General features: G+C 63.6%; 2 protein-coding genes and 1 long non-coding RNA gene across 5 annotated transcripts in view; 2 read left to right on the forward strand and 1 right to left on the reverse strand.

The window, feature by feature from the left end:
- The window catches only part of TOP2A (DNA topoisomerase II alpha), an 86,924-nt gene extending 86,697 nt beyond the window's left edge, over positions 1-227 (forward strand). The window contains exon 36 of the mRNA XM_071728596.1: positions 187-227. The gene's annotated coding sequence lies outside the window, so the exon portion shown is untranslated. The remainder of the gene's footprint in view (positions 1-186) is intronic.
- On the reverse strand, positions 74-6,793 carry MSL1 (MSL complex subunit 1). Of its 3 annotated transcripts, XM_071728639.1 has the most exons (9): positions 6,079-6,217; positions 5,737-5,790; positions 3,832-4,055; positions 3,144-3,529; positions 2,425-2,489; positions 2,129-2,196; positions 1,807-1,931; positions 1,553-1,625; positions 74-1,432 (listed from the first exon to the last, which is right to left on the reverse strand). In XM_071728639.1, exons 3-9 carry the CDS (start codon positions 4,032-4,034, stop codon positions 1,342-1,344), a joined length of 1,011 nt encoding a protein of 336 aa, XP_071584740.1. In that variant the 5' UTR covers positions 4,035-4,055; positions 5,737-5,790; positions 6,079-6,217; the 3' UTR covers positions 74-1,341. The 3 variants fall into 3 exon arrangements, with proteins under 3 accessions (XP_071584740.1, XP_071584739.1, XP_071584742.1); XM_071728638.1 differs by lacking the exon at positions 5,737-5,790 and having other exon boundaries at positions 6,079-6,793; XM_071728641.1 differs by lacking the exons at positions 5,737-5,790; positions 6,079-6,217 and adding an exon at positions 4,702-4,842.
- Positions 6,794-7,146: 353 nt separating this feature from the next.
- On the forward strand, positions 7,147-9,853 carry LOC139788607 (uncharacterized). Its single transcript, XR_011722896.1, has 2 exons — positions 7,147-7,248; positions 9,566-9,853. It is a non-coding gene; the product is annotated as an uncharacterized lncRNA (long non-coding RNA).
- Positions 9,854-10,860: the final 1,007 nt, after the last annotated feature.

A 10,860-nucleotide genomic window follows, 5' to 3' on the forward strand; every position in this document is an offset into this window, starting at 1 on the left:
ACAGCGCGGGTGGCGTCACGGAGGCGGAAATGACGTCATGCGCGGGAGGGGAGGCAGGCACCAAGACGCAGTGTCCGTTTTCCTCGTTTATTGTAAAAAAAAAAAAACAAACAAAAAAAAAAAAAAAAAACACAAACCAACAAACAAAACCAAACAAAACCCAACAAAACAAAAAAACCAAAACAGAAACCTCAAAAAAAAAAACCAAACAAAAACAGCAACAAAAATGAGAGCGCCAGCGGGTGTCCCCGTGCCCCCCAGGGGTCAGAACTTTGCAGAACTTCTGTAGGTTTAAAACAATTTACTGGGTTGTTTTTTTTTTTTTTTACAAACTTTTTTTTTCTTTTTTTCTCTCTTTTTTTTTTTTTTTTTTTTTTTTTAACAAATTTCCTTCCTTTTAACGAAGCTCATGGCCAGAAAGCCGCTGGGTGCGGCGGGGGGGCCAGGAGCCAAAGCGCTGCAGGGGCACAGGGCCCCTGGTGGGAGGGGAAGGAAAACACAATAAAATAAAGTAAAATAAAAATAAAATAAAAATAAAATAAAACACACTGAAAGCAGCGGCTCTGCTGGCGCTGGCCCTGGTTCATGGCTGCTGAACAGGAGGGGCTGGGGAGCACCCCCCCTGCCCACCCATCCAGCAGCACCAGAGTCCAGTTGTGGCACTGAAGGGCCAAGGCTGGGCCGGTGGCACCTGGGGGCTCAGCTAGGACAGGGGAGGGGACACAGCCCCAGCTCTGTCACCAACCCATCAACTGCGAAACATTTAAATTATAAAAAACCCAAACAAACAAACAAACAAAAAAACCCCACAAAAGTAAAAAAACAAAACAAAAAAACCCACAAAATTGTGCGTATAGTATTTCTATTTCACAAAAAAAAAAAAAAAAGAAAAAAAAAAAAAAAGTTGTTTTAAACTCTCCCTCCTCCAACCCCATTACAGCCACCCAAGAAGGGCAAAAAAAACCCCAAAGAGGTTTCCTGGCACTTCCCAGCACCCCGTGGCAGGACACCGGCAGCACCGGCCCCTCCCGGCAGTGCCACTGCCACCCCTGGCCCTGCCCCAACACAAACTGGAGTTATCCTGCTTCTAACTAACGTCACCGGGCAGGGGCAGGACGGGCAGGAGGGGTCTGGGGTCTGCCTGCTGCCCCCCAGCACTGGAGCAGCTGGCGGGAAGCCTGGCCCGGTGCCTCTGGGGGATGAGTCCATGGAGCGTGTCACAAAACCCAAGAGAACAGAACCAGGGTCACAGAGGAACGAAGCCACCCGCCAGCGAGGAGGCAGGAGAGGGCAGCGGCTGCCGGCACGACCCGGAGACACCCGGAGCTCCCGGTGGCCCCGTTATTTCCGACAGGTCCGGTGAGGTGTCTGCTTCTTCTGCATCTCCAGCCGGCAGCGGCTGCGCTCGTCCAGCCAGGGCAGCTCGAAGTTCCTGCAGGCACAGACAGCATCAGCACCAGCACCGACCCACACCACACCAGCACCTGTCCTCGACACCAAGGGTGCTGTCCTGAGCCCTCCCCCCAGCCCTGCCCCCTCCCCAGGTACTCACTGTGGGGTCAGTTTTGGTAAGGGGCGGCCAAAGGCAACGACAGGCAGGTATGGGGTGATGAGCAAGCTTTCAACTGCAGGGGAGAAAATGGAGTGTTAACACAACCCCTGACTGCCCCCCAACACCCCTGCCTGCCCCCCTGCACCCCTGACTGCCCCCCCGCACCCCTGACTGTCCCCCCAACGCCCCTGACTGTCCCCCCGCACCCCTGACTGCCCCCCCGCACCCTGTCCCTGCCCCTCCTCAGCACTCACCATCATCTGGCTCAGGGAAAAATGAGGTAACTTCAGGCTCCGACTCCTGGATCCCTTTCCTTTTGTACATTCGGAGCTGCAGACGCTGTAGGATTCTCTGTTCCCTGATCCGCTGAATGTCCCACCTGTAAGGTGACCCCCCCAGCAGTCAGAACCTGCAGGCATCGATGGGGGAGCAGCTCTTCTCCAGCAGCACCCCTGGCTCCCACCCCAGCTGTGACCTGGGCAGCTGGATCCCATGTCCCTTCTCTGCCAAGGGAGCACAGACCACTCGCTACGCCAGAAGACCCCACCAGGCCCCTGCCACCCTCTTTGCTCCCACCTTTTCCTTCGTTTCTCATCCAGCTCCAGCTTGGCGTGCCGCTTGGAAAAGACACTGTCATCCAGGTTCTGCAGTGACAGACAGGAATGAGTGGGTGTGCTCAGCACCGGTGGCACCGGCACGGCCTCAAACCGACATCCGGAGCCACCGCGGTGCAGAGGGGATGGTCCCTCATCCCAGCCCTCCAACCACTGCAGGGATTTGCCAGGTTGGTTATGCCAGGCCAGAGGAAAAGATGGCACTGGCAATGCTGGTTCTCATGGTGGCTCTGGCATCCACGAGGGCAGGGTACGTACCTCCAGGATGTCCGAGGGGTTGGGGTCTCTCAGGGGCTCCACAACATGGTCCCTCCAAGATGGAACTGCAGGGCAAGAGGCTGGGCTGTCACCCCACACCAGGACCCCAGGGCTCTGCTGCTCTCCAGACCCATCCCCACTGCATCACTGCTCCCTTCCAGCCCATCCCATCCAAGAAGAAACTGAGCTCCCCCTGCACCAGGGCACTGGGCCTTTCGGCACAGCCTCACCAGCAACATCAGCATCCGCTGTGGCAGAGCCCAGTGCCGCCCATCATCAGCACTCACCAAACCACAGGACCCAGACATCAGCCAGAAAAGAGTAGCTGGTGGGACAGGACTGGATCTGGGGGAGCAGGTGACCCCACAGAGGAACCCGTGCTGTGCCACGGAGGCAAAGCCAGAGGCACATTTCCCAACCTCCAACGGGAAGTTGCTTCACCCCTCACTCAAACGGGTGTGCCAGCTGCTCAGCAAACCAGGCAGATAAACCAGAGCAGGGCCACCAGCATCGTGTGTGCCAGAACCAGGCGAGCAGCACCCAAAGCTGCCGCTAACCACCACAGCACAACGGGCTGTGTCTCCACCACTGCCCTTTGCCAGCTTTAGGGCACCGTGCCCTGCTCCCCATCCGCCATGCCAGCCTCACCACAGGCAGACCCAGCTCTGGCCACAGCTCTGCCCCGATGCCAGGCACACAGCTGGCTCTCCATTGCTTACTTGCTACAGTCTCCTCCTTCTTTGGGGAAGGCTCCCGCAATGGCAGCGGTGATGGGGGTGGCTGATGCCAGCGGCACAAGTACATTTCTGTGGTTGTGAGATAGGGCAGGTCGTCTGTCTCGCTGCTGAAGAAGCCCTTCTCCTTGGGGTGGGTGCCAGGGCCCTTTGGCGGGGCTGAGGCTCGGAGCGGGGTTTCCAGGAGCGACCTGGGTTTTTCAGGAGTCTCTTGGCTCCGCAGTTCTCGTTTACAAACAGTTTCAGACAAGGAGCCGCCGGATTCCTCTTTCCCTGGGGAGTGCTTCGGAGTTTTACTCTTCACTTTTGAGAAGTCAGACACCAGTTTTTTAACAGGCGTCTTCCTCTCCGAGCTCCCAAATGTTGGCTTCCTGCAGGAGGAAGAGGAGGTGAGCCCAATGTGTGGATCTTCACCCTGCACCAGGGCTACCCCAGCATTTTGGGACACCCAGCTCCTTGCCCAGAGTTTCACAAGATTCCCCCTGGCCAGGGACAGTGCTTGATGGGATGTGCTCCTGCTGCTAGGCAGCCCCTCCAAGCAGCTCCAAGGTTGTTGGGCTGGCATCTCCATGCCACGAGTGGTGCCAGCCCCATGGATGGAGGATGAAGCCCCAGGAAAGGTGCCCCCCTTCTTCCCCAGACCCCCCCAGTCCCCTGGCACAGCACCCACTACCTTTTGTGCCCCTTCCCGTTCCTGCCGTAAGGGAAGTGCTTGGGCTGCAGGGTTGGAGGGGGCTCCAACAGGTCCTGGGGACACTCCAGTGGCAGCTTCTCACACACCTCCGCCTCTGGCTTCTCATCCACCTCAAAGCTCTGGAAGATGCGGTGCTTCTCCCGCTCGCTGTCCTTCTTCACCAGCTGCACCCGCCTTTCCATGCGCTCGATCCGCGCAAGGAGCTGCAAAGCAAGAAGAGGACTCACCTCGTGGGTGCACCCTGGAGGGTGAACCCCACATGTACCCTTTTGCCCACCTTGCCCTGCGTAGCTGCCTGCACACCCCTTGGGACAGCCAGGGAGAAGACACCCTGACTCAGGCTCAGACAGTGCTGTGAGCTTCCTGGCACACTGGGAGTGCCGTGGGTCCTGCCTGCCCTCCCAGAGGGGACAGAAGGCCAAGGGCAGCATCTGTCACCAGCACTGGGTGCTGAGGCATTGCACCACTGGACAGTTTCACCACAATGCTGGTAGAGGATAACATGTCCAAATGGCACAAAATGGCCACGTGCTGTCCTGCTGGCACAGCTGGTGGCAGGAGGGCTGTGGCTGCCTCAAAGCCCAACAGGTTTTGGGGAGCAATTTGGGGGGTTTCAACCTTTGCCCTAAGTGCAGAGGCAGCACCACGCAGCAGATAGGGAGAGGGTAGTTAGTAATTAGATGTGGGCCAGCACCCAGCTGAGTGGCACCTGCCCTCATCACCCAGCCCCGGGGGGTGCAGCCATCGCAGGGGCTGTGCAGCAAAGCACAGCCAGGGGGCCCAACACCCCTTGGGGATGTGGCTACTGGAGGAGGACTCAGCTTTGGGGACCCCACTCCCTGTCCCTGCCTGCTCAGTGTCTCCGGGATCTGCTGGTTCGCCCCTTGAAGCCTGGTAGTGACGGCTCCTCCATGTTGGAGGCCTCAGCAGCCTTAACCGGCCGCACCACGTGGGGAGGTCCCTTCCTCGCAACTGGGCACACCGCAACAGCCACCGCAGCGGTGGGGGACAGCTGGGGACAGCAGGCACTGCGGCAGCCCTGGGTCAACCCACGGGGCGGGTACAGACAGGGGGCAAAGCACAGCACCTACAGGGAAACGCAGGCAGCCTGGGGGGATGCTGAGGGGAGATCCCCTCCACGCCTTGGACGGGCGGGGGCATCCCCGCACCGGTGGGCAGAGTGCATGGAGGTGACGGCCAGGGCCACCCACCCCTCCCCGTAGCCGTTCGTCCCCGCACGCTCCCGCGGTGACGCGGCGCCTTTAAGTTAACCCCCGGCAGGGCGGACAGGGCCGCGGGACAGCTCGCAACCCCCCCCCGCGGGCCCGCTGCCATGGTGACGGGCGGCGGCCCGTTAACCCCCGCCGGCCCGGCCCTTTGTGCCCCCGCCGGTCACCCCGCCCCCCGCAGGCCTTTGTCTGGGGGGGGGAGCATTGACCCCGAGGGGGGGCATCGATATCTGAGGGGTATCTACCCTTCTAAGGGGGTAACAACCCTTCTGGGGGGCAATAATCCCTCGGGCGGGGCAGTAATCTCTTGGGAAGGCATTACTGCCCCTGGGAGCCTGGGGGAGGGGAGACCGGTCTCTCAAAGGGGGTCTTAACCCCCTGGGGGATGTATTAACTCCCTGGGAATCTTAGAGAAGGAGATTTATGGGCCCCCCAGGGGGGTACTTCCCCCAAGCTGGAGGGGAGCATCAACTCCCTGGCTGCTGGGGGGACATTAGTCCCTAAATGGACGAATTAAGGTCCGGAGTTACACTGGGGAGGGCATTAACCCCGAAGAGGGCGGTCATAAACCCCTGGGGTGCCAAAAGGGTGTCGCTAACCCCTGAGTGGGGGGGGGGGGGTGTTAACCCCTGGGGTGCCACGGGGGGACACTTACCTGTTGGTGACTGGAAGCACCGGGGGAGCCCTGGGGTTTGGGGGGCCATTAACGCTGGGGGGGTAGGGGGGTGGTGGTGGTGGTGAGGGTGGGGTGTTTAACCTCGGGGATAGGGGGTTAATTTTGTGGCTGGGTGGGACTTAGCCACACAAACGGGGGGGAGAGGTTGACCCCGCGAGTGGGGAGTTAACTCCGGGGGGGGGGGGGGGGGGGCCGGAACCTCGCGGGGGGGGTGGTGATGGTGTTTACTCTCGTGGGTGGGTTAACCTCGCGAGTGGGGAGAGGTTAACCCCTGCGCTGCTGCGCTCCCGCCCCCCCCACCCCTACCCGCCGCCGCCGTACCGTGTCCCTCTCGGCCTTGAGCTCCTCGATCTGCCGCTCCTTGGCCTGCAGCTGCTGCTGCTGCTGCTCGATGAGGTCCAGCTGGAGCAGCAGGATCTGCCGCAGACAGGCAGCCTGCCCCGGCGAGCCCCCGCCGGCCCCCATCCCGCCGCGACGCGCTCCGCTCTTCCACTTGCCCTCGGCGGGCGGCGGCGGGCCCGGCTCGGCGGGTCCCGCTCCTGGCCCGGGCCCCGCTCCCGGCCCCGCCGCGCCCTCCCCGGCGCCGCGCCCGGGCAGCACCGCCTGATAGCGCAGCCGGGCGCCGGCATCCCCCGCGGCGGCGGCCTGCTGCTGCTTCCCGCCGGCCGGCGGCCCCGGCCCGGCCCAGCGCGGCTGCTGGTGCTGCTCCGCCGCCGCCACCACCCCGCCGCCGCGGCCCTTGTGTGCCCCCAGCGGCGGCGGCGGCTCCCGGGGCCGGCGGGGCGGCAGGCGGTGCGGCGCGGAACCCTCCTCCTCCTCCTCCTCCTCCTCCCGTCCCCCCCGCGGCGGCTCGGCCGCCCGGAAGGCGGTAGACCTCATGGCCAGGGCCCGCCGTTCCCCACCGCCCCGTTACCGGCCGCCCACACGGCGCAGCGGCGGCCGCCACCGGCAGCGCGGCCCGGGGGGCGGCGGGGCCCCGCCGCCATCAGCGCAGCGCATCCCCCGCCCCGGGGACCGCGGGGCTGCCCCGCCGCCCCCTCCCCGGTGCAGGGCAGGGGAGGGGCCTAGACGGAGCCCACGCGGGACTGAGGAGGAGATGAGGGGGTTGGGGGGGGGAAGACGCGGCCCGGTACCGGGGGCGGGTCGAGGCCGGGGCCGCGCGGCAGCCCCCGGTTACCTTTAAACCGGGCTGGGTGCGCATGCGCCGGCGGCGGCCACGGCCGGGGCGGGGGCGCGGGGAGGGGGAACCCGTGGGCGAGGAGTGAGGCGGGAGGGACCGGGGACGCCCACCGCCACCTCCCCTGGGCCGTGGGGTGGTCTCCACGAACGGACAGGCTGCTCCTGCGAGGGGCGAGGGGGTCCCGGTCCGGCAGTAGCGGGACACGGCCGCCCGGTGGCTCCCGAGCGCGGCGGCTCCGTACGCAGCGCGGCGGAATCCCGCGCCCAATTACCCCCCCGAAGCTCCCCGCCGCCTCCTGGCCCGGCCCCACGGTGAGTGGACTTGGTAAAACAGCGAGAGACCTTGTCCCGGGGCAGGCGGGGGGCACCACCATGATCCCCCCACCCCACGCGGAGGGGGGGAGCGTGTTGCACTCTGCAGGGACGGGTTTGTCCTGGGAGAGTCGGGCTCCGCTAGTGTCCACGCAGGTCTGCACCCCCTCATGGGCATTCCCCATCCTTCTGGGTCTTCAGCTCCCCCTTCCCTCTGCATCCTTACACAAACACACAAGTGTCTGCAGTCCTGCAGTTCCTGCGTGTCCAAGTGCCCGCACACACACACGCACCGCCCACCCCCCGCAGGGACTACAGCGCCAGCACACGCATTCGCATGTACACGCACACACATGCACACGCATGCACCGCCCCCCGCGGTGAGAGACTGCAGCCCGCGCTGCAGATAACGCGCACCCTGCAGGCACTGCAGCCCCCTGCACACGCCACCACCCCGCACTGCAACCCCAGCACGCACACGCACACTCACAACATTTCCCCCCCCCTCGCCCGCTGAACAAACACACAACGTCCCCCTCAGCACACGGGGCCGCAGCACTGGGGACACACAGGGTACACACAAGGCACATGCTGGGGACGCACGGGGCACACGTGTGGGACATGTTTCTCCGCAGATCTGTGTGCACGGAGAAGTTGGGGGTGCAAACCCCTGTGAGTCGCAGGGTCCCCCTTTGCCATGGTGGCCATGCTGCACTGGGGGTGCCACTACCCCTACAGCGGTGTGATGTGCAGAGGAAGCCCCTCAGCTGTCCCAGGCCACGTCCACGTATCACAACCAGCCCCCTGGACAGCCATGTCTGCCTTGCCACACCCAAGCACACGCGTGACCACTCTCAAGCACAGGTCTAGTGATGGTCCTGCACAAACATGACGGTGCTTGAATGCAGGTTTAGCTATGCTCATACACACAACGTGGCCATTCTCACGGACACACAAACCCGTGCTTGGCTGCAGGTTCTGCCACAGTTATGTACACGCATGTCCGTGTTCAAACACACGTGCGTCTGTATTCGCGCAGAGCTCCAGTGATGGCCACGGAGATTCCGCTGAAGCAGACGCACAACCGTGCTACACTACATGCATGGCCATCCATGAACTAGTAGACGTTTGGCCACAGTCGTGCACACGCGTGGCTGTACTCGCTCTCAGGCCCGGGCAGGCTCGCCCACGCGTGTCCGGGCGCGTGGGGGTCCCCGGTCCCCGTTGCGGCAGGCCCACGTGCTGCCCGCCGCCCGCCCGCACATGGCTCTGCAGCGGGGCCGCGCCGGGAGCTGCTGGGGCTAAAAATGGAGCAGCGCTCACATGCTGCCGCCACGTGACGCCGCAACCAGCTCCCTGCGATGGAGCTGGGGCTCCCTGCACCCAGGGAGGAGGAGGAGGAGGAGGTGGAAGAGGAGGAGGAGGTGGGGAGCACCCGCTCACATGGGCTGGCACAGGAGCCGGCCCCCCCCCCAGCCCGCGGTTGCTGTGTGTGCCCCCCCACCCCCGGAGGTGGCGGTGGGAGCTGCCCCATATCCCCACCGAGCTGCGTGTCGGGAAAGCAAAATACGGAGGGATGGAGGCGTGGGAAAGGGAAGAGGGTTCCGTGTCGTGCGTGGTTCAGGGGGAAGCATGAGGCTGAAGGAGCCCCCGGGGTGACCCTGTCCTCCCGTCACTCCTGTGGCTCGGTGGTCCGGGGATCCGCTGTAACAGGAACACAAATACCGGCACATGAGTTACGTGGCCACAGCCAGGACGCAGGGGGCAGAGCTGGGGAGGGCAATGCCACAGCCCCACCCTGCAGGCGGGGGCCATGGGGGTCCTCACCTCCCCCTTCCTAGCTGCTCCTCGTCGGGGTCTTCATGAACCACCCCAAAAGGTGAACACACTTGGGGTACCCCAACTCCTGGTGTCCCTGCACTTTCTCTGCACCCCCATGTCCCAGCACCCCCTGATCTCAGGGTCCCTGTACCCTCTTCGTTTCCCTGTATCCCCAGATCCTGCACCCTCCCGGACAACTTGCAGCCTCCCGAGGTGCATGCACCCCTCAATCCTCCACCTCTGCAGATCCGTGGACCCCTACACTCCCAGATCCTGCCCTGGGGCCCCTGCAACCCCATAATCCTGTCCCCTGCTGCCCCCCTTCATCCTGTATCCCTAGATACTGCACCTCTCGGGGTCTCTGCCCCCCAAACAAGGTCTGTCCGGTGGGGAGGCTGTGGGGTGCCCTGCCTGCAATGGGGTTCCCTCTCTCCCTCCCCCCCCCCCGCAGCCAGGCCTGCCTTGTTTACCTGATTTTTTTTTTCCCTTTCCGCAGGGAGGGGAAAGGCGAGTCCTGGCAGCGCGGAGCTGTGGGCGCCAGCCAAGAGCCGCGGGGATGAGCCAGGGCTGCTCTCAGCTTCTCAGCCATGGAGCTGCTGCAGAAAAACACCCCAAAACCCCACTCACCCTACCTTGCCGGGCACCCTGACACCGGCTCTGCCCTCCCACCCACTGGCCTCAGTGGGAACCCATGGGGATGAAAAGGTGATCTCGGGGGTGCAGGAACCCCCTGCTTCTCTGGGTGACCCCCTTTCCTGCAGCATTACACTTATGTCTGGGGAAACTGAGGCACGATGTTATCCAGGTTGACACGGGGACAGAGCCAAACTCAGTGTCCTTGACCCCATGATAGCTGCAGCCCCACAGTGGGTTCAGGGGGATTGTGAGGGTTCAGGAGGGCACCCACGCACGGGGTGGGGGGAGAGCTGCACCCTGCTGGACCCCCAGTGTCCAGTCCGGAGGAGAGGAACAGGCAAGAGCAAAGCCCTGTCCCTGGCAGAGGCACTCCCCCCCCCCCCCCCCCCCCGCCTCTTTCCTGGAAAAGGTACAACAAGGTAAACAACTCGGAGTAAAAATAAATCCTTGCGCACGCAGGCGTCGGGCGGTGAGCGGAGCACACCCTCACGTGGCACGGCCGCACGGCACCGCCGGAGCCCGGGCACCGGGGCACGCGGCTGATGGCCCCGGGATGGCCCCTTCCCCCCGCCCCCCCCCCGCCCCCGGGACCGCGGTCTGGTCCTGGGAGAGCAGCAGGGTGCCCACTGTGGGTGCCAGGGACGGTCCCTTTGTGTAGACCGTGGCAGTAGGGGATGGCACAGTGGGTGCAGTCAGAGGGGGCACGGGCACGTGTCCCACCCAGCAGGGCTCACCTGGCACCTGGGCACGGTGCCGTGTGACAACTTTGGGAGGGGGTTGAGGTGCCACATCTGTGCCATGGACAGGTTGTCATGGGCAGTGCCATATCAGGGTGCACAGGGACATGCAGGGAGCCCCCCAGGGCAGAGCCCCAGCCTCTACGAGGGTCCCTGGGGACAGTGCGGCCACAGGGCTGCCGAGGGTCTGGCACAGGGCACTATGGGCATGTGCCTGTTTGCAGCACCCTGCTGTCGTGGCTTTGGTGGCCCCCTTGCCTGTCCCAGCCCCGTAGCAGGACCCCACAGCGGGACCCCATTGTGGAACCACATGGTGGGATCCTGTGGGATTTATCCCTCCCAGCCCCACACCTATGCTACAGACCCCCAGGGGGGATGAGCATCTGGGTCCAACTGAGGATCCCTGTGCAGGGCCAGC

The sequence above is a fragment of the Heliangelus exortis genome, chromosome 29, assembly GCF_036169615.1.
Source record: "Heliangelus exortis chromosome 29, bHelExo1.hap1, whole genome shotgun sequence".
NCBI lineage: Eukaryota > Metazoa > Chordata > Aves > Apodiformes > Trochilidae > Heliangelus > Heliangelus exortis.

Coding starts and splice junctions, on each gene's coding strand:
- MSL1 (XM_071728638.1), bottom strand. CDS start 6,636: ATGAGGTCTACCGCCTTCCGGGCGGCCGAGCCGCCGCGGGGGGGACGG. Junction 2,490..3,143: donor GAAGGAGGAGACTGTAGCAA/GTAAGCAATGGA, acceptor CTTGCCCTGCAG/TTCCATCTTGGAGGGACCAT. Junction 2,197..2,424: donor ACCCCTCGGACATCCTGGAG/GTACGTACCCTG, acceptor CTGTCACTGCAG/AACCTGGATGACAGTGTCTT.